Source organism: Triturus cristatus, chromosome 7 (assembly GCF_964204655.1).
Source record: "Triturus cristatus chromosome 7, aTriCri1.1, whole genome shotgun sequence".
Classification (NCBI taxonomy): domain Eukaryota; kingdom Metazoa; phylum Chordata; class Amphibia; order Caudata; family Salamandridae; genus Triturus; species Triturus cristatus.
The window spans coordinates 1546656007-1546678274 of record NC_140590.1 but is presented as its reverse complement, the minus strand read 5'-3'; the positions used below and the strand labels follow the sequence as shown (position 1 = coordinate 1546678274).

Sequence of the window (22268 nt, the reverse complement as noted above, 5' to 3'; positions counted from 1 at the left end):
TACATGTGTGAGGATTTCTCATAGAAAAGATAGTATAGCTGGAGAGGGAGAATCCACTCAGCATTTTGTAGTACATTAGTAGTACTATAGTGATACTACTAGACTATTACCAAATGCAGCTTGTGAATAGGTCCCCAAGTCTTGCAACTCCACCAGTCTCTTTCATAAGCATGATGTCATCTCTCCTATGCTCTGTGCATGAATGGGTAGAACATACCCAAATGATTTGCATAGCGCCCATATTGGCGCTTCTCTGCAAACTTCCTACACCTGGAGTTAAAACTAGCATTATTACGGTTGTTTGATTGGTCCCAGAATATTATACGAAAAGGCATTTTCTACGTATCTCGTGTTTTTATTTACTAATAATCTTGTTTCCGAGACAGACACTTTAAATTGAGGGTGACCTTGTAACTCAAAGTAAAGGGTAACAGAAGTCTCCAAGGGGGGATATTTTGCCAAAAACATCTACCTATTCCCAGCGTTCAGGTTATTTATTTTGCCTCCCTTGTTGGCCCTTTATGCAAAAATTTGCTATTTTGGCTCACTTTCCTTCCTCCCATCCTTGTATTTAGGTATTTTGTGCCATATACTATCACATACTCACTTCGCCTTGTGTAATTTCTTCATCTGCACATTTCTTCCTCCTGCCCCCATCCATCCTGAATACCTCCAACATTTGGACAAATTAGAGGCCTGCACTGCATCCCTGGCCACACTTCTCCATCCGAGGCTTGCTTTTTGCTACTTTTCCCAAAACAATTATGATGTGTACTCTGCCACTTTTGAGAATGCTGAGCTTCCATCTACAAATCAATATTACGGTTCGGATCCATGTGGTGTGACATAAATCATTTTTTTTGTTGGAAACCCCATTGAAATTAGTCAGGTTCCCCCTCCTCCCTCTTAAAGGAGTGGGGTAATTATTATTTTTTTTCTCGAGACACTTTTTGATAAAAACTTTTTCACACTTTGGGATTATTTTTCTCTTATGTATTTTAGCCAAATGTCTGTTCCAAAAGGCCAAAACTAAAATCTCGTGCTAAACATAAAAAGTTTATTTTTAGATTGAGCCAGCATGAGCAATAGAGGTTTGATGGAAATAGAAACAAACAACTACCACTGTATTTCAGATTTGTTTAGAAAGTCTCCTACAGCCGAGCACTCGCCAGATAACCTCGTTTAATGGTTCCCTGAGGCGAGGTCTATCTTCCAAATTGGAGGACACTGCAGCAGAAGCAAATACACTTGTGTCTAAATAAGTCCCTGTGATTGATCGACTGTATGGCAACTCCGAGTCTAGGTTTTGTTTTCCTCTGGATTCTCAAATTCGATAGCAATATGGCTCAGTGAGCTAACCACTCCTCACTGCGCACTTCGAGTCACTAATTTGACTCTATGGCTAGCCCACTGCAACCTTGCATAGTTTGTAAGATGGTAAATTCAGTAGAATTAAGCATCAGGCATTTACCGTTCAGAGAGACACGGGGAAATATTGATTTTTCTGTTTGTTTACCAAATTACCTGTTAGGATTTAAATTACCCAGGAATTGCAGAATTTAATGGTATTACCGACACAGCCACTTCTGCCATATTTTGGTTAATAATTAGGTAATATCTGTTATTTACAGCGGTAAGAGGATGGAACAAATGTGGTATGAAAAGTAACATAAAAAATAATTTATTATGCATGATCAGCCCTGGTAATGTACAGTAGGTGCCAATAAGCCTCATTTGAATCTTTTACTGAGTGCACCACACACTTACCATGGTTCTGACATGACTGAACAACAGCTTTTACAACCTTAACTTGTTACAGTAGTAGTATTGTTAAGAATAGTATGCATAACATAAATCCAAAGCTGTGTCACTTATATAATCACACCTAAAATGTTTCAGATTCAGGTGGGCTTTAATCAGTGCTTTAAATGGGCCGGTACTCACAGGTACTGAGTACCGGCACTTCCTATTTTTATCACTCTGAATAACGGCACTTCTCTACTGCCGAGGAGAGTACCGGTACTCATTAAAGGATAGGTGCATTGCTGCCAGGGCTGGTAACCTGTCTCTGACAGTCAAAACACTTCTGTAGCCCTGAGCCGAGCCCCCGCTGAGCTATTCAACGTGGGCTCATTTGCATGATGCAAGGGTGTTCACCATCATGCTGCGTAGAAAGGAATCGAGGCAGCCCGGTGACAGTGCAATTGAGAAAGCCATGGGAGGTAAGGAGGTTAAAGTGGTTAAAGTAGCTTTAATCCCACCCGATTCTTTTGTGCCAGTGTCTGCTTATGTGTGTCTGTTACCTGTGCGTGTTTTCGTGTGAGAGACAAGAGGGAGGAAATCGAGACACTATTGGGGGAATTTTAAAGGAAATGTGTGTAATGATTTGTGTGTGCACATCTGTTTGTTTGTTTCTGTGTGTCTGCATGCTCGAACATATATAGTATTGTGCCAAGTAACAGCAAATATCAGAATTCAAGCTGCAAATATTACAAAACAAGGAATTATTAAAATATCACTGCGTTTGTCTTTTGCTTTGTGTAACGATTTAACCTATTTTGTTATTGAAACCATTTCTCATGTGTTTTGGTATGTGCTACAAATAGTATAGACGTCATGAAGTATGTCATGTCTTGCCTTTGGCCACGCCCTAGCCCCGCCCACTCGCCAAATTTAAATGAGTACCTGCACTATTTTTTCCCCATTTAAAGCACTGCTTTAAATGAAAGAAATACTGATGGCGGCAAATGTCTATGCTGCCAAAATTACGGCTCCACAGGATGGCAAAATGTCAGTGATGTCATATTCTGTGTTACCACCGGTGGTATAGCAGTGCTGTCAGTGGTAAATACAGCCATGGAAAATGGCCACAGTACCACTGGCGACATGCATCATTTTCTGCTTCTAATTAAGTTTGTGTTAATGTAGGTGGCCTCACGTGGTGGAGTCCTATGGTAAAGGCAATAAGTCAGCCAAAAGTGAAAGTATGAATTTCTCGAATGATCGATTGAATGCCTTAGAAGGGTGGAGGGAGTATTTTTTTCTGAATTCAAACGGATGAACAATACTTGGCTCGGTTTAAACGAGGCTAAGGCTCAGTTTTTAGGTCTCGCTCGGCGCACACTGCACAGGATGTAGCTTGCGAGGCATTTTGTTAGCTTAAAAAGGGGCTTGAAGCGGCCCATTGCTTACCATTTGGTAGCTTCATTGCCACTCATATTTGCTGGCTCCTGTTTGTTCAGTGTGTGTTGGCTTCACTTTCTGTTTGTATGTGTGCCCCAAAACTGGAGCATGGACCAAGCACTGCTTTCACTGGTGCATATTGCAGTTTTTGGACAGTCGAATTTTCTGTAATAGAAGAGCAGATGTAAGTCCAAAATCCAATTTCCAGGACTATTTAGATGCTGGTGCAAGTGCAAAATTGGGGATAAATGCTGTTTGTTTCCTTTTGCACACTAGAGCCTATTGAGTGTTCTATCATGATGATCTAGTTTTTATGACCCGGCTAGAGATAAATATTGATGCATTATTTGAAAATTATGCCACTGCTAGCTATTTTATTGTGGTCTTATCCATGTTGCCTTTCACTTAAACATATATTCTCTAAAAGAAAATGCGTGCAACTTGGTCTAAATATTTTTAACTGAAGGTTCTAATATTAGCAGATTAACAAAATATATATATACAGAAAAAAATCAAAAGTTAAAACGTCTGTAAATGTGAATACATTTGAAATTGGGGGCTAAACATTAAGTTGGTGTAAATAGATTTATTTGTAGTAGCATTGCAATTTCTGCAAACAGAATCTAGTATTGAAGTACTGGTAGGTGGCAACAAAAAGACAACATGCATTAAGATTAAAAAAGACAAAGTGATACCGTAGAGTCCAGCATATCTCTCCGCCTTTTTAAAATAAAGCAAATATTGAAAAGCTCCAATCTTCCAATTAACATTATAATTTCTTTGTTTGTGTTTTACAGAATTAAATGAAACATTTAAGAATTTTTGTGTTTGATGCACACCTATTTATGTATTTTCGTACATTGTTTTGAGGTTCAAATCGAAGAAATTGCTTAGGCCAGGGTACCAGCTAGCAATAGTGATTGAATAGAGATCCAGAGAAGTTAATAGCTTTGGAACCCAGTGGCGGCTCGCAGAGGTAATGCTGTGGGGTGGCGAGGTGAAGCGGGGGTGGGGCTGGGTGGGTGGGTAGTGGATTCTGACATCCGACGGCAGATATTTATTTATTTATTTACGTTCTCCTTTGCCGTCGTGTGTTGGACTCCACTACCCCCCCACCGAGCCCCGCTTCCGCTCCGCCTCACAGCGTTACCTCTGCGAGCCACCACTGTTGGAACCACTGGCTTAGACAATGCCCACTTCTACTTCAGGATCTCTGTTTTAACCCCTTTCTTAAATGTGGGCTATGTTAGCTCTGATCAACACTGTAAGTAAACATTATTGACAATCCTATCCAGTCTTAACACTGTACAGCCTAACACTGGGTAAATATTTGCTGCTAAGCTAAAATCACATTTATAATTGAAAAATAAAAATCACAATAGATTTTGTAATTCACTTTTGGTAATATTTACCTTTTTATTCTTTTGTTTTTTTGCAGGTGGAGCTCCATGTTCACTTAGATGGCAGCATTAAGCCAGAAACCATTTTATATTTTGCCCGGTGAGTTCTAGACTTTTTGTATATATAACATAATGCTTGAACGTTTTACTAGGAACAGAATGGAAAACGATTTAAAGTTCACTTTCCATGGGTATGGTAATTCCTCGTTATTTCTATTTTAGCAAAACACTCACAATCTGTCTAATGTGTAGTGGCCTTTTCATTGTTTAGTCGGTTCTAGGCGCTTTTTACAGAGATGCACAATGCTGAGTGCATCTATGTGAAAGCACGCTTTTAAGTGGTGTTTGCCTGGCATCTTTGAGGTGAAGCTTGTTTCCAGGGTAATAGAACAGTTACTTGGGGATTTGCAGAACAGGAGGTGTCCTCATTGATACCTTTTACAAAACCTTTCCCCTCAAAAGTTTTCGCAAGGCTAGAGTCCTTTATGAAATCTAAGAGACTGCAGGTTCCTTAACAGGAACTCCTGTACCACCTGAATGGAACCATATTACTGCACCAGTGATACGTTTATTTTGAACAATTTGCATAAGGACAGTGGGGCACTGTTGTGTCATTTTTTAAAAGCTGTCTACATAGCTGCTGTGTAAAATCGGCTAGTCATGTTATAGAGCAATGAGCTTCAGAGAGCTGAATATCCTGCCGTGGTTGGATGGTGGTAATGCAAGACTGGGTCCATCTCTGTGGAGCCCATAGAAATCCGAGTCTTTCTGGAAGTCTGCATCCACCTGTGTCCCTGTGTATGGAGCTTTCATCCATGGGTCCCATTGTGTGGAAACTGTATCCATATATGTCCCTATGTATGAAGCCTGTATCCACCTGTATCCCATTGTATGGAGCCGGATCCACTCGACGGCGGCAGACGCTAAAAGCTGATAGGTCTGGGCCTTTACTAGCTTGGTTGATCAAACAGGAGAAAGCCACGGGACCCATCAGTGCACTCAGGTTTGGACGTCCCAGAGACAGCAATACACTCTTCTTTAGATGGCCTTACCTTTCCCACCCTCACTGCTGAACAACGTAGGCAATTGCATACTCCGCTGACGTTGGAAGAAGTAAGAAGTACAATGCAAGCCCTGCCAACTGTTAATGTCTTTGGACCAGACGGCTTCCCCCACGAATTTTATAAGACATACGTTGATTTGTTAAGCCCTCACCTCCTGGAGATATACACGGAAGCCTTAGAGGGCGCTTCTCTCCCAGCCTCCCTGACAGAAGCGACGTTGATCACACTTCCAAAACTGGATAGAGACCCCACGCATACAAGTGCCTACCGACCATTGGCACTGCTAAATGGGGACTATAAGGTGCTGGAAGGCGTTTCAGCAGGTTGATTGGCGCTTCTCACCCCACACCTGGTTCACCAAGACCAAAATGGCTTTGTTCTGGCCCGTAACACCACTCTAAATATCCGTAGGGCAATCAGGGTAATGCGCAGCACGACAGCGGTTTGGCCGGCAGCGGGCTGTTGGGTCTTGGACCTGGAAAAGGCCTTTGACACGGTGGAGTGGCCTTATATGTTTACTGTGTTGCAGCGATTCGGGTTTGGGACATACTTCCTGAGCCTCGTCAAACTATTGTATGGAACTCCTTCGGTGCAAGTCCGCTTAAGAACTTTATTCTCTGGGCCCTTACAGATCGAGAGCGGGACTCAGCAGGGGTGTCCTCTTTCCCCATACATTTTTTCCCTGGTCATAGAGACTCTGGTTATAGCACTGCGTAGGTCAGCGGAACATTGGGGCATACCATTAGGTAAGGAAACACATACCATATCACTATACACGGATGACATTCTGCTTCATATTAGGGAACTTGAGGCGATACCCCCAATCATCCTGGACATACTTAGGCAGTTTGCTTCAGTGTCGGACCTGGGTGTGAATAGGGAAAGTCATGTTTGTTATTACTCCTCAATTAGTAGTGGATGGTGCACCGGTATTTGGGGTTCTGGGTTTACCACACTGACCAGGATCTTCTGGATGGGAATCTATCCATAGTGATTGCTGCCTTACGTTCCCAACTAGAATTCTGGAAAATGCTCATCCACTCTGTTGCAGGTAGGGTGGCACTTATTAAAATGGTGATGCTGCCCAGATTGTTATATTATTTTGCTAACCTCCCATTATACCTACCAGTGTCATTCTTTCAGCCATTGGAGGGCATGATGAGAGATCTCATATGGAACAATACGGCCTGGAGGGTGGCGTTAGCTAAATTATACTTACCTCACGCACGCGGGGTGGATTAGCCCTACCCAACTTGGAGCATTACTACCTGGCGTCCCAAATACAATGGGTTGCAAAATGGGCAGTGGAATTACACCTAGCGGATACGGCGAATGTAGTCCCCCGTACACACTGGACAAGCTCCTTTTAATCTTTCACCCCTGCACTAGGTCACACACTTCCCTCCCTCTACTTGTGCGAGTAGCCCAGAAATGCTTCTGTAGAGCCTTACACCTTACAAGACATGTCATACCATATGCGCCAACACGCCCATTATTGGGAATGCCGAAAGAGGGAGGCAGCATTCGGGTGGCTGACCTCATGGACTGGCACGATGCTGGCATATGCACATTAGGGGATATGTACGAGGGAAGTGCTTAAGGCCCTTTCTCTTTTTGATTGAAGAAGATGGTGTCCAACCTGGGCAAGCCCTGAGTCATGCCGCTTGGATAGCTACGCTGGGGCGTCATTGGGGTTATATGTCACAAGAGCTCCCGACACATCTCCTGCTGCAGTATATACACGTGATGGGCACGGGCGGCACCTTATAAAATGGTTTGCAGAGTCATTTCGAGAACATACCATGATTGATTTAACACCACTGCGTAATAAATGGGAGGCAGACTTGTCACAGCCTTGTACACCTAAAGAATGGGCCACACTGTTGGAGAGCCCTAAAAATATCCCCAGAAACGCATGGTTTAGGCTGATCCAACTCTACATAATCCACAGAGCGTATTTAACCCCAGATAAAATTAATAGGTATTTTAACAGAGTAGACGCTTGCTTCCCACGCTGTAATTTGGTAAACGCAGTTCTTCGTCATATGCTGTGGTCATGCCCCAGGTAGCAGGAATACTGGCATGGTGTGATTCAATTGCTGCTCACAAGCACGGATAGGGTGTTACCGCACACATGGGAGGCTTGTATTGCAGGAATATTTCCCAGAGATAAGAAACACAGGGCATCTTCTAGTTTCTTGGATCTGGGGCTAGCGGTGGCCAAACGGCTTGTCACGCGACGATGGAAAGCCAAAGATCCCCCACCACTTAAAGCCTGGATACAATCCATGCTGAATTGGGCTAAGGCAGAAGCCGTCTCTCTACTGAGGGAGGACACGCTTGGGCTGCACAAGTACCCTATCTCGACTGCTTGGAATACAATCTTGACTGCGCTCCAAGTAGCAAACGCCCCGGATGACCCCTTAGACACTTCCAACGTTATTTAATATGGGTTACACATGGGTTGTAGTGTGTCCTGCTACTGGGATGATATGGAACAATTGTCACAGATCCTGTATACTGGCCCAGCATGCAGCAGTATGAGATTAATACGAACATATCTAAAACGGACACACTGGCATTATTATGATAGATGTGGGTTGTCTGCCCTTATCTTAGTTGATCCTGCCCTCCCATCTTTTCCTTTTGGATTGTTGTTCAATGTTCTATTGTTATACATAAAGTAGTTTGATCACCAACCCAGATGATACGGCAGGGGCCACAGATGCCACTGGGAAAAGTGCATGTTGAACAAATTTGTTTGTGGCAAAAGGCCCCGTAACCGTGATCATTTATTGCAATGTTAGGAGGTATTGACTGATATGATCTATTTCTGCTGTATTGGATACCTAACATTACACTGCACAAACATGGGCAGTTTGGACATTTCTTTTTACATTGTGGTACGATGCTTGAAAACATTTTGATTGTTGTAAATGTTTACTGGTCCCACACATTTTATATGTGATTGTTCTATGTATCATAAATGTAAAAACTCAATAAACAGATCAAACAAAAAATGGAGCCGGATCCACCTTTATCCCATTGTGTGAAGCCTGATCTACCTGTGTCTCATTGGAAGCAGTCTGTATCCACCTGTGTCCCTATGTGCAGAGCTTCCATGTATCCCTTTGTATGGGGTCTGTATCCAACTGTGCCCCTATATGTAGAGCTTTTATCCATGTGTCCCTAAGCATGAAGCCTGTATCCATCTGTGTCCCTTTGTATGAAGCCTGTATCCATCTAAGTCCATTTGTATGGAGCCTGAACCACCTGTGTCCCATTGGAAGCTGTCTGTTTCCACCGGTGTCCCTATGTGCAGAGCTTCCATGTATCCCTTTGTATGGGGCCTGTATCCAACTGAGTCCTTGTGCATGGAGCCTGTCTTTGTCAGAGTCACTTAGAACGAAACCTGATCCGTCTATGTCCCAGTGTATGGGGCCTGTATCAATCTGAGTCTCTGTCTGGAGCCCATATCAGTGTGAGTGCCTGAGGAATGAGCATACATCAATCTGAGACCCTTTTAATGGAACCAGTCTCCAACTGAGTCAATTTGTATGGGCATCCGTGTCCCTTTGTATGGAATCTTTTTCCATCTGAGTTCATATGTAAGGAGCCTTTATTCATCTGATCCCCATGCATGGACATTGTATCAATTTAAGTCTCTTTCTAAGAAGCCTGATCCATCTGTGTCCCTTTGCACGGGGCCTGTGCTGTATCCGTCAGTCACTTGGTGTGAAGCCTGATCTGTCCGAGTCCCTGAGCCTGGATCCATATCAATCCCTCTGTATGGAGTCTGTCTTCATGGTGTCTGTATGGAGTCTCTCTCCATCTGATTCTCTTTGCATTGAGCCTGCTGAGTCAATGTGCATGGAGCCTATATGCATGTGAGTCAATTTGTACAGAGTCTGTATCTTCTGAGTCCATTTGTATTCAAACTTTCTTAATTGGATTAAATTTTTATGGAGTCAGTCACCTAAATCATATTTGAGGAGCTTGTCTTAATCTGAGATTCTTTGCATAGTTTGTCTCCATCCGAGTCCCTTTGCCTGGAGTATGTCTTCCTCTATAAGGAGCCTATGTCTATCTGAGAGCCTTTGCATGGACTTTGAATCCATCTGAGACCCTGTGTATGGAGTTTGTCTACTCCTGAGTCCCTTTGTATGGAGTCTGTATCCTTATGAGTCATTTTGCATGAAGTCTGTCTCCATCTGAATCCTTTTGTATGGAGTCTGTTCTGTGAGTGCCTTTGCATAAGGTTTGCCTTCATGGGAGTCCCTTTGCATGGAGGTTGCCTGCATTTGAGTGCCTTTGTTTAGAGTTTGCCTCCATGTGTGTGCTTTTGCATGGAGTTTGCATCTACATGAGTGACTTTACATGGAGTTATTCTCCATCTTACTCTCTTTGCATGGAATCCGTATTCCACATTGTGCATGGATTACTATCAAGGCTAAACATTCACTAGCATAACTGCCATTTTATTGCTCATGTTTACAATTTAATAAGCACACCAGTGATTCTGAGATGCTCCACAGGTTTGGGAGAGGTCAGAGCCACTGGCTACCAATTTCAGGAGATGTCTTTTGGAGATTCAGGAGTGGACATGCTGTAGGTCACCCAGAGATAAAACTGATATTTTAGTGATCTGCAGAAACATGGGTGTGTGGTTTACCCATATCTGGTACACCCATAAAATGAGGCAAGATACCTCCCTTACTGAGCCACCAGCGGGGGTGCTAGATTGTAGTTCCGTTGACAAAACTGACCTGTTGTGGATGAAGTGGTATAGTTAAATATCAAAAAGAGCTTTGTCTCAAACTTATGTTTGATGAAAAAAGTGGTAGGGTCTTTGACACCGGTGTGGCCAAAGAAGCTTAACTAGGAATCCTTTCCCAAAGTGTTTGTAATCAAAGGTGTGGCTTAAAAGATGCAAACTAAAATCCTGTGTTTCACACAGCATGTCACAAGACATGTATTTGGGTGCTTTGCTGTGAGTTTTTTATTTAAGCATTATTACAAATACAGTATATCTTATGGCACGTGCAATAAGGTAGATGTTACCTCTGTCATGTTTGTGGTGGACTAACCCGTCTGCCAAACTCTAAATCAGGCATCAAGACAAGATGGCCTCTCTCCCAAGAGAAAACATTTCAAAATGGCTGTCTTGCAATCCCATTTGAGCACTCATTTACATTCTTGTGCATCACTGCAACATGGCTGACACTGCAAACACCACTATAGTTAGCGGTGGTGGACCCCTGTTAACAAACATGCGCCTGACACAAACCAGACATATTGGCTTCGTTGATGCTTGTTAACATTTCCAGATAAATGAGTGACAACGATTTTGTTGTGAATAACAAGAATTGAAAATGTGTCACATCTAAAAGTAGCAGACTGTTAATTAAACATTACCTTGTCCATGGAAGGGATAGCTGTCTTCCGAGTGTCTTATTTACTCCTTCCTTAGCACTCTCATTTTAAACTGAAAATCTTTTTTTTTTTTGGCTTTTCCACATTCCATTCTTGTGCAGGCAAATTCCCTAGGTGACTCGGGCTTTCCCCCATGTCGACCCACACTTTATGCGTCCAGACCTCACCACGACCCCCTGCCTACTCCCCGCTCGCCGCTTCCTCCTGTCGATCAGAGGTGCTCCCTTCTCCACCCACATCAGACATCAGCCCCTGAAGTTCCACCACCAGCGCCTCCCAAGCTCGGGCCGTCGCTAGTGCCTTTTCATCAACCCTCCGAAGGGCTAATTGCAACCGGAGAGTGCCCTCTGCGCCTGCCCATCTCGCAAACGCCGTCCTCCACCTCAAAAAGCTAGGCCCCGCCCGTGTTTTCCAATGCATGGTCAGTTCCCTCTTGGCCATGATCAACCCTAAGTCATAGAACTTACTGGTAATCTTCGTTCGGCGGGTGTGGTGAAACCAAAGCAGCAGGCAAGCCCCCATCTCTGGTGCAATAGAGCGATCTGTCACCTGATTCAAGCAATCTATAACATCTTCCCAGTAGTCACCCAACTGCGCGCATGACCAGAACATATGACGAAAATCAGCCCCATCTCCCCCACACCGCGGGCACTGAGAGTGAAAGCCACCAAAATATTGCGATATCTTAACCGGCGTCAAATAAGCCCTGTGTAGCGTAAAAAACTGAACCAGCTGAAACCGGGCATTACGCGTTCCCTTCCAGGCCCGCCGCACCAGTATGGACCATGTCGACTCGGGGATGGGTTTCTCGAGGTCCACTTCCCAATTATCCCTCAACGTGTCTAGGGGTCGCAGGCATTCCGTCGACAATCTGCGGTAGAGACAGGTAATGGCCTTGGACGTCCCCACCGCCATCACTACATATTGGCAGCCCGCGGCGATCGGCGGCTCCGAGAGCCCCATATTCCAATGTCTCTGGAGGCCCGCTACAAGGGCTGCGTGAAGTAAATAGTCCCCCCGCGGGGACTATTTACAAGAGTCTTGCAAGTCTTGTAAGGGCAACAACACCCCTTCTCTGAATAAATCACCCACTACTTGGACGCCCAGTTCCTCCCAAGCGGCTAGTCCCGACCAATCGCCCCCGTGCGGGAGCGCCGTACACATACCCAGGGGGATCTCCGGGGCATAAGGGTGAGTTATGGCGGCCCTCTTCTGGCACCGGTTCCAGCACAACCTGAGGGTGCGTTCCTCTAGAGCAAGTTGGGCAAGGTCCATCCGCTGCTGAAGGACTATGAAGGCGAGCACATGACACTGGATCAACCTGCCCTGTGGGCCCTCCGGGCCTCTATACTCCCTAGCCACCGCCTGTGTGAGCCACTGGAGTTGTGCCGCCAGATAGTACCATTCAAAGTCCGGGACCGCCAGGCCCCCCTCCGCTCTCGGCCACCGCAATGTGGTCAAAGCCACCCGCCGCCTTCCCGAGCCCCAAATAAAGCCCGTAGACAGTGCTCGAAGGCGCTCGAAAAGCGATGCTGGTATCCATATGGGCAGGGTGCGAAAGAAGTATAAGAGGCGGGGTAACGCCACCCTCTTCAGTAGCGCCACCCTCCCAGCGCACGAAAGTGGAAGCGTACTCTAAAAACCTATGCTACCGCGCAAGCCTCGAATGGCTCTGCCAACATTCCCCTCCAGCAAATCCGACTGGGTGTGATAGATATTAACCCCCAAATAGCGCAGGCAGCTACCCTCCCATCGTATCTCTCCCAGCGACTGGGGAGCTTGTCCACCCGGCAACAACGGGAACAAGCATGTCTTGCCCCAATTTACCTTGAGCCCGGACAGGCGACCAAAAACCTCCAATAAGGCGACTGCTCCGCGTAGCGCGCCAGCTGCATCTGCTAAGAACATCAGCAGATCATCCGCATAAAGGGATATATAGTGGGCTTCCCCCCTCAGTTGTACTCCAACGTAGGAGCGCCCCAGTCAGGCATGCGCCGCCATGGGCTCAATGGCCAGGGCGAATAACAATGGGGATAGCGAGCAGCCCTGCCTCGTTCCCCTCCGCACTCGGTAGGGGGCCGATATGGTCGCCCCCATCCTCACGCGGGCCGTGGCATCGTTATAGAGCAAGGTGGTCCAGCGTACAAAGCCATCCCCCAGACCAAATGCCTGCAACACTCGATAGAGATATGGCCACTCTACACTATCAAAGGCCTTTTCTATGTCGACCGAGAGCGTGAAGGCCTCTGGGTATGCGTCCCGGCCCACCTCCATCACCCGCAGCAAACGTCGAACTGAGGTGGCCGTGTTACGCCGGGGAATAAAGCCCGCCTGATCTGGATGAACCAGGGCGGTCATATGGGTCAACAGGCGTGACGCCAATATTTTGCTCAAGATTTTGTAGTCCACCGTCAGCATGGAGAGCGGACGGTATGCCGTGCGGGCACTAGCATCCCCTCCGGGTTTCAGCAAAGGTACCACTATCGCCTCCCGGGCGGAGGCGGGTAAACGCCCAACTCGCCATGCCTCACTGTAAATGACCTGCAACTGCGGAGCCAGCAACTCCGTGTACGCCGCATAAAACTCGACAGGCAGGCCATCCGCCCCTGGGGTCTTTCGCCTGGCCATGTGTTTGATTGCTGCGCGAATCTCGCTCAGCGATATGGCATCCCCGAGGTCTTTCCCGTGTTCCGGGTCCAAACGGGGGAGCCGAGCCGCCAATAGAAAGTCGTCCAGGCCTTCGGGTTCCCCCTTTCTTTTGCATGATGTTGCTCACTTACAAAAAAATATTTTTGTAGCTCAAATGATTTATAAATTACTTAACTTTTAACGCAACGATCCTAAATGTAAAGCGCTCTGATACCCTCTTGGGTCTAGTTGCGCTATATAAAGCTTTATAAATAAATAAACAGAGCTACACTTGGTTCAGCATAGTGGCACGTTCATTCAGAGGGAGCTAAAATGAAAGTAAAAGGCAGTTTTCCGGAAAACACTCAGGTTGCAGAACTAGTTTTTAGCAACATTGTTCACCTTTCAAGTCAAAAACAGATTTGCATCCGAAGCGACAACAATCATGTTTTTTTTTTGCAGGGCTGGACTGGGAACCCAAAGCAGCCCTGGCAAATTTTTCAAAGCCAGGCGCCGTAGGATACATAGCGAATTCAGCGAGCGAGCCTGACCACTCAAAAGGGGGGTTTGGGGTGGGTTCTCCCCTGAAGAACATTTGGGAGAAAATGGGTGCATTCTACAACACATTTGTCATTATTTATTCAATTCTATTAGCTTTTAAAACATGATGACCTTACTGTGCACTAGGCTACGACAAACTTTGTTAGAGCTCTTCAATGACTCCCTCACTCTCATCTCTCCTTAGAACCTCTCTCACATGTATTTTATTTGTTGTATGGCACCTCTCATACCAGTGTAGGGTGTCGGAGTACTTTACATTGCACACACTTACAGAAACAATGAATCGTACTCGCTTAAATCAGTGTATAGAAAATGTTACATGAGGCAAAGGGGACAACAAGGTGTAGGATTGACATTTCATCCATACTGGTAGGCACTTCTGAAGAGTGCTTGGTCTGGCACTGAGCTATGCACATAAAATATTGTTCCTTGATAAGCATGGTACCAGTGGGTAATTTGGAGGCAGCTTGCACCAGCACATTTTTCATGTTAGCTCTGCGTAAAACAGAACCAGCTACTAACCATGAAAGTTGGGAGAGGATGTGGCATAAAGGCCAGAGCTGGCGACTCTGGAGCTGAAGAACCAGGTTTGCATCTCAGCATCGACTCAAAATCCTGTGATTCTGGCAAATAACTTAATATACCCGTGCTTACCATAAATGAAGATGAATGAATCCTTAACTGGTACTTATGAAAAGCGCTGGTGTTGATGATTAAGTGCTGGTGCTGAGCACCGGAAACCACTGGCTCAAATTAAGCACTTCATGGTACACATTATTTGCAGCAGGCATATTAACCCTCTCTTCTACCTTAGATGACACTAGACAAAACTCCCATCTTTCTCTAGCAAGAACATTAATCACCAGAGTTAACTCGACACTTTTATTGTTGCCCGAAAACTAGTGAATATACAAGGAACTTTGCAATGCTTTTTCAACTACTGCACTGATACAAAACTGGCCCCCACTAACAAAACTGGCCCTGCACCCTTCCAGCTGCCCAGGGAAGCACCGGATGCCAAGTACAGCCACTCCAGCCTTGGTATTTTTAAGAGTATGGCCATTAAAAACGGAAGTGTGCAGAAATGACTGGAGTATTGTGGCTAAATCTAGGACTTAAAGTATGATTATATCTGGGCAGTTAAATTGTCATCACTGTCCAACACCTGTGCATATTTTACAAATATATGCGGTGTGATGCTTTTTGCACTCGATAATTACAGGGACTATAAAGTTTGCACCCTCCGTTAACGTTAAGCAGGAAAACCTGGTGGAATTTAACTGGGGGAAAAGCTCAGCATTTACTGCGACATGCCAGTATTGGCGTGGTAGGCACAAAAATCCACATGGTAGTCCATATTAAAGGGAAAACAGTCATAATAGATATTTATCGAACCTAAAATTCTGAACCGCGTGATATTGGATTTTATCAGGTGTGTTAAGTAACAACATGAACCCCGCCAGGTCACTTGCAATGATGCCCTCAGAAACAAAGACAGTTCTAATGCATACATATTAGAATGCATTTAATGCAGTCCATACCTTACTGATGATTCCAGGGTTTGTGCTATAATCTCATTGGATAGGAGTGTCATTGTGAAATAGACATGGTAGCACATATTGAAATATCTGCAGATGTTTGTGAGGGAAGCACAGAAGAAGGTCGGGCTGGTGTTGTTTTGGGAGACCTGGTATACAGGAAGGACATGAAAATCGGAGGAGTTTTCCTCCAATAATCCAATTTGCTCTTCTCAGAGTAATTTGTGGTTGGCTGTGTAAAATGATTCTGAGAGGATCAGCGTGGACGTTTGGGCTTGTTTCTGTGTGGCCAGCAGTTGACTACAATGGATCCTGGATTGTCATTGGTCTCCTTCAGCGGCAGGGTTACCAGAGCAGGCTTGAGTTGCATTTATAAATGTGATAGGTCAGCAAGCTTGTTGACATCGTTTGTTATTCTTAATATCACATGCTTCAGTGGAAGAGACCATTGCCTTCTTAGTACACCAACGGCAGGGCCACTGAAAGTGTATGATTCTGCAGCTGGTGTTCTTGCAAAATTGTGGATTTGCCACACTTGCCACATAATCCATCATATTCTGCATAATTTGTAGATTTTAACAAAAAACTGTTTCTAGCTCAGACTAATGAAAATGTATTACAAAGGTTACTAAAACACTACTGTTACTCGGTGGCAGGCCTTCTATTACGCAGAGCCAGGTCACTTTTCATTTGCTGGTTGCTGTATTTAGGTGTTAAACTTATATTAATAAAATATAACATTTGTCTTGCTAATTTGTTAATATGTGTAAAAATGAAGTAGTGGTGCTTCAAAATGTGCCTGATTACGTAATTTGCTTTTTTGCTGCATATTTTAGTCAACCCTGCCACATAATGTGGTCCTCACCTGCCGCATAATTTCAGTGGCCCTGATTAACAGTTCGTGACAGCTCAGCCTTCTGCAAGGCAGTCAATTTCAAGAATGTAATGAGGCAAGAGTTTCATTCTGTGGAAGTGACGATGCGGAGAGCCAAGGGCAGTAGTTTCACCTCAGGAGCGATATGCATCGACTGAGTTAGTTGGTCAAGTCTTTCGTTTCAAATTTCTATGTGGTTGTCACACTGACATAACCGATCAAAGAGTGCGATGCATCAAAAGCAGACTTTTCCTTTGTTATCTGGTGTGCATACGGTTCTGTTAAGAGGCCCCTGCATGCCACAAGACCAGTTTTTCTTAAGTTAGGAGTTTGAATGTGGAGTTAACAGACATGTTGACAGTTGTAGATTGTTTTACAAAGCGCTTTTCGGTGTGGCTGCATATTTCTGGACAAGTGCAGCAAAGGTCAGGGCCAGGGGCCTTTTTGAAAGGAAGTGGTTCCCTGAGCTTTCCAGAATTATGTAATTGATTCAATATTTATTTCATGACATGGTAACTCATTGGGGCCCAACACTCTTATATCACCACTTCCTTCTATTTAAAATAAGCTCTGGCTTTGCCCCACTCATGAGTGGAGTTACTTTATTTAGCATTGGTTGTGATGGGTACTTCAAAGAGGTCATTGGAGATGCTAGTCATGCTTCCCAATGATTGGCTTTGGACCCCAGCCCATGTTAACCAAAGTAATTGAGCCACCTATCGCACTACTCCGATTCCTTCAGGTAAGACAGGAGCTTAACCCCTTCAGCGAGGAGCGGATTACCACACTGTGCTGAAGGTTCTATTGCGCGGGCGGGGCCATGAAGGAGCGGTTCCGTCCTATGCACAGCGCAACCGATGCGCATGACGGAACCGCTCCGTCATGCGCATCGAAGGGGTTAAGTAAGCATCAGGTACTTTAAGAGCAGTCGTTTATCCTACGATAATTGACTGTCACATGTATTAAGGTGCCATGAGTGGCAGGTGAAGGCCTCAGAGTGAAGGGCAATCATGCAGCAATAGCTCACACCATTTAGATGTAGACCCTGGAGGTCTGCTGACCTGTTCTGATTCTGCACTAAAATATAAAGCAAGCCTTTCATTACCAGTTCGAGTCAGACCCTGGTCCAGTGCTTAATTTATTGAGATGGTTGCACGTGGTGGGCACCGGCAGTCATCTTCAGGGACGGGAACTTAATATTCATTATCAGACTCAGTGACGTAGTTAGACCTTGTGATGCTTGTAAAAGCGGGGGGATGCTGGCAATTCCTGCAATGGCCGCAGGTAAAAGCGGGGGGAGGCCGCCGCCCCTAAAACTCATGCCGCCTGGTACGAACCACCGTCAGCCTCCTTGCTACGTCACTGATCAGACGTCGAGCAAGACAGACAGTCAGAAATGGGAGAAAGAAGGAGGATGAGAAAGATATGAAAAGTGAGAGAGAGAAAGCAGGGATGAAAAAGGTCCTGCAAGAGTGATCTAAAAAGGAGGATGTATAAGGTAATTGGGAAAGACGCTTGAGGTGGAATCAAATATAGGCAGCCTCGCCATTCCATAGCCGTTGTCATCTACACAATTTGGTAATAAATGTTTTGGTCCTTGCGCCTTTTTTTAGCGAAGGAAGGACTCTTTCTATGTTTACATTCTGAAATACGCTGAAAAACATTCATAGCCATGGTCTTTTTTCTCTTAATAAGGTAAGCATAAAAATAGTTCCGCTTGATTGGACAAGTCAAAAAAAGTCTTACTATGCACGGTGTTCCTGCTGAATATTGACACAAACAATATCAAGATAAAACAATATTGAGAGTGGAATATCGAGGGAAGAAATATTGCAAGGTAGGGACATATGGGGAAGTGTAGATTTACTATTACTACCTCCACATACATGTACTTTCAAGATACATGTACTGCTTTGGTACATATATGTGAAGTTAGGTATAGAGAATCTAGACTTAATCACCTGGATATTCTGTCTCACCGATATTGTGGGTTCGATATTAAGGGTTCGCATTTGCCAGCGCCAGGCTGTGTGGACCTAGGTTACAAGGACTACTGGAAGCAGGTGGATTGAAATGCTTCTGTTTTTATTAGTAGAAGTTCATGTGAGTAATGAATAGCATTTCAATACAATTCTTTCAATAGTCATAAGTATTAGAAATAACAGTGTGAGGGTTTCTACTGAGATAAGCAGTGTATTGTGTAATTGTGTGTATACATTCTGATTAGCAATTAAGACAAGAAGAATACAAAACATTGAGCAAGTTACGAACGTACATTTTTTAAAATTTTAAATTTCTATATTGGTTTATAGAGCATACAATGATTATCTGGCGTGTCAATCCTCCATGGATGCCTCCACATTGAGACTCTGTGATTCGGGGCTCTGTGGCCCCAAATTTCCGGGTGGTGCATCTCCCGCGGCTGGGAGGCCACGTAAAAATAAAAGCTCCAAGGTTCCCACCTGTGGAGATGCACTCTGACATCCACTGCAGCAACCTTCATGAGGTAAAAGCCGGATCGGCGGGTGGATCCAGTTTACAGCATGCCTGTTGATTCACGCCTGACGCATTTCGTGCTCATTGCACTCTTCAGAGGCGTGACAGTCCTTTTGGCAAAGAGGCCACACCTCCCACTTAAAAATATGAGCCCTCCAATGGGCATATCGAATGAGTCTGCATTGGTTTGTGGGTATTGTAGTGTGTGCCTCAGTTGTGTGCCGCTGTCTGAGACGTTTCAAGCCCACCAATGGGCCTCCACTCGCACATCCGGCTTGTCAATCCTTCATGGATGCCTCCACAGATTTTTAAGTGGGAGGTGTGGCATCTATGCCAGCATGCTCAAAATGCTTTTGGCAGTCACGCTCCACGAAATGGAGGGCTGGCTGAAGGGTCTGCGGTGGCTGTGTGTGTAACCCCTTCATAGTATGATATCCTCAATTGGGGCAACCTGTGTTTTTTGTGTAGAGCGGCAGCCTAGCCGCAAGGATGTCCCGCCGCTATCTCTGCGGATCCATGACGTTCAATATGCCGAGCGCTGCTAGGAGTGAAGGGGGCCTAGCTGCTGGATTTATATTGGCGGGCTTGGAAGCGGCCCTTTCATTTCGTGTGCCCACTTGGGTAAGACATTTTTTTGTGAACTCTTCAATTTGCAAAGTGGTACCCAACTGGTTTTGGACGGAACTGTGTCAGCTACTATGGCCGCGACTACATTGACCAGCATGCCCTGTTCTGCTATGCCCATGTGGGCGGGACTATGAATCTGAATAAATCAGTGTTCCACTTTAAACGGCTTTGCATATTTCATTTGATGAGAACCAGTGAACAAGAGCATTACATGCTCGAAACGCGTTTGGCAGTTACGCTACAGGAAATGGAAGGCTGGCTGAAGGGTCTGCTACTGGTGGCTGTGTGCGTAACCTCTTCATAGTGTGATATCCTCAATTGGGGCAACCTGTGTGTTTTATATATATATACACATATATATATATATATATATATATATATTGGTAATTTAAGCAATATTCACAGATGCATGAGAGGTATTTATGATAAATAATATGACCATCTTGCACCTCAGTATGAGGGCAGTAAACCTGATTAATGTAATCAGTCAATGTATGAATGCATTTGATTTGCTGATCCAAGAAGGGAAAATACATTTCAGAAAAAAAAACATTTAAGTTGCAAAAAGGAGGGAAGCTGAAACAAAACTATAAAAAGCAAATGTATAGGTCCCAGCTAGACAGCGCATGTGCTGTCTCGAAGAGGCATGTTGTGTATACTTTGTGGGCTTCAACTCACCCATAGGCTTCCCATTTGGTTCCCATTTGCTGGCTCCATCTTCGATCTCCTATTTTTTCTCCCCATTTGTCCAAGGCATGCATGCGTCATGTCTCTTCCTGTGTTTTTCCCTACCTGACAGCATGTACCAATTACTCCACTGCTCATATTTAGTGAGCACTGTAGGAACTTCTTTTTTCATTGTTTAAGAGCCCTCATCAAGAGCACTTGTATTTTCATTTGCTACGAGCGCCTTTGTAAACAAGGCTGTGAATCAAGTTCTTTTCTCATCACATTTGCTGAGCATTCAGAGATCGAGATCAAATGTCAGACATTATTTTCACTGGGGCACCTCTTCCGTGTCCCAATCCCCTCCGGCTTCGCTGCTTGTTTTCTTTTTCTGTGAACCCTCCACTTGAGAACTCAGGTTATCTGTCGCTCTGTCTCCATCCACACGCCTCTGTACCCTTCTGAGATAGTACGTCGCAAATATATTTTCAATTTCTTGGTTTTACATCGATTTTGGCAGTTGGAAGTCTGCGCAAAGGAATACCTTGGAGAAATTAGGGGCAAAACAGTATGCTTCTTGGCCATTCGTATGTTGTAGGCATTCTATGAATGAGACTCTCTCCTTCGACATGGCCACCGTGTCTGTATGCACAATTACGGAACAGGAGCGACAGTCCTTCTTATGTGTTCATGGATGTGGTTGCTTTTGCTTCATGGCAATGACGTCAAAGTGTGAAGCATTTGACATAACTGGGAAGGATGGCGCCCTCTGGTAGCAGTATGATTGAGAGGTACTTGCAGCTACTGGCGCAGGAGAACTTTGAGTTTAGACTGCCGGTGAGTGACAGACAACACATTAAACTCCTTCCACTACTTGCAGTTTTAAAAGATGGGTTCGATATCTTTCTTGTAGTTGCTGAATCCTTGTGGCAAAGAGTGCAGAGCAGGCAACTGGTGTGTGTGTTTTATGTATGTATTGAGCCCCCACAAGGCTGCTCGGTGCCAGTGCATCTCTAAACAGGAGGCAGAGAGCTTTTTTTTTACTCAAGTATTGTGCAATATAATCACTGTACAGTGCATATATACCCTGTCAGAGAAGCATCCTTGATTGCATTAGACAACTAGAGCTAACACTGCCTCGGCAGCAGTATGTAATAGACATCAGACTTATCAGGACGTGTCAGTGATTAATGTAGGTGCAGCAGAGCTCAGCACTGGATCCTGCAGTGACACCCTACTACCACCCGATAGCAGCTTTTATCCTGTGGAGCTGGAAGAAGGAACATGCTTAAAACGAACTCCCATGTGCACCCCTTCCAGGGTTTTGGGCCCTTCTCGGATTCTAATCTAGGGCCTGCGTGCCTTTGGAGGTGGTGTTGACAGCAGGGCATTGCTTACACCAGCTGGATCTTACAGCAGCAGTACCACCACCAGGGCCCTTCCTGTCTAAAATCACTTGCATATGCGGCATGTTTTAAAGGAATTCTTATGGATGACAAATTTGCATCTGAAAGTCATTTTCCCAGTGCTTTTTGGCAGTGACTGCCTTTGATTTTTTAACTTCTTGCTTGTGAATCTATGTTTCACCCTGGCAGTACTAAGTATTTGTACCTCCCAACATGGTTTATATATATAGCCAATGCGTTTTTTCATGATAGTCCGTTTGAAGACTATATGGATAGCAATGTAATGCACGCTTTTGTGCTTTTTTTTACTGTTAATGTAACCCCTGCCCTAAAAGTGGAGCCACTTGCAGAAACATTTTCCCCAACACTAGAGCTGCCGGAAAGGTTGCTCA

General features: G+C 44.8%; 1 protein-coding gene across 1 annotated transcript in view; it reads left to right on the top strand.

Annotated features, from left to right (window-relative positions):
• ADA (adenosine deaminase) overlaps positions 1-22268 on the top strand; it is a 266233-nt gene that overhangs the window by 73513 nt on the left and 170452 nt on the right. Inside the window, exon 2 of the mRNA XM_085619334.1 lies at positions 4622-4683. Coding sequence (XP_085475460.1) covers positions 4622-4683 — 62 coding nt within the window. The remainder of the gene's footprint in view (positions 1-4621; positions 4684-22268) is intronic.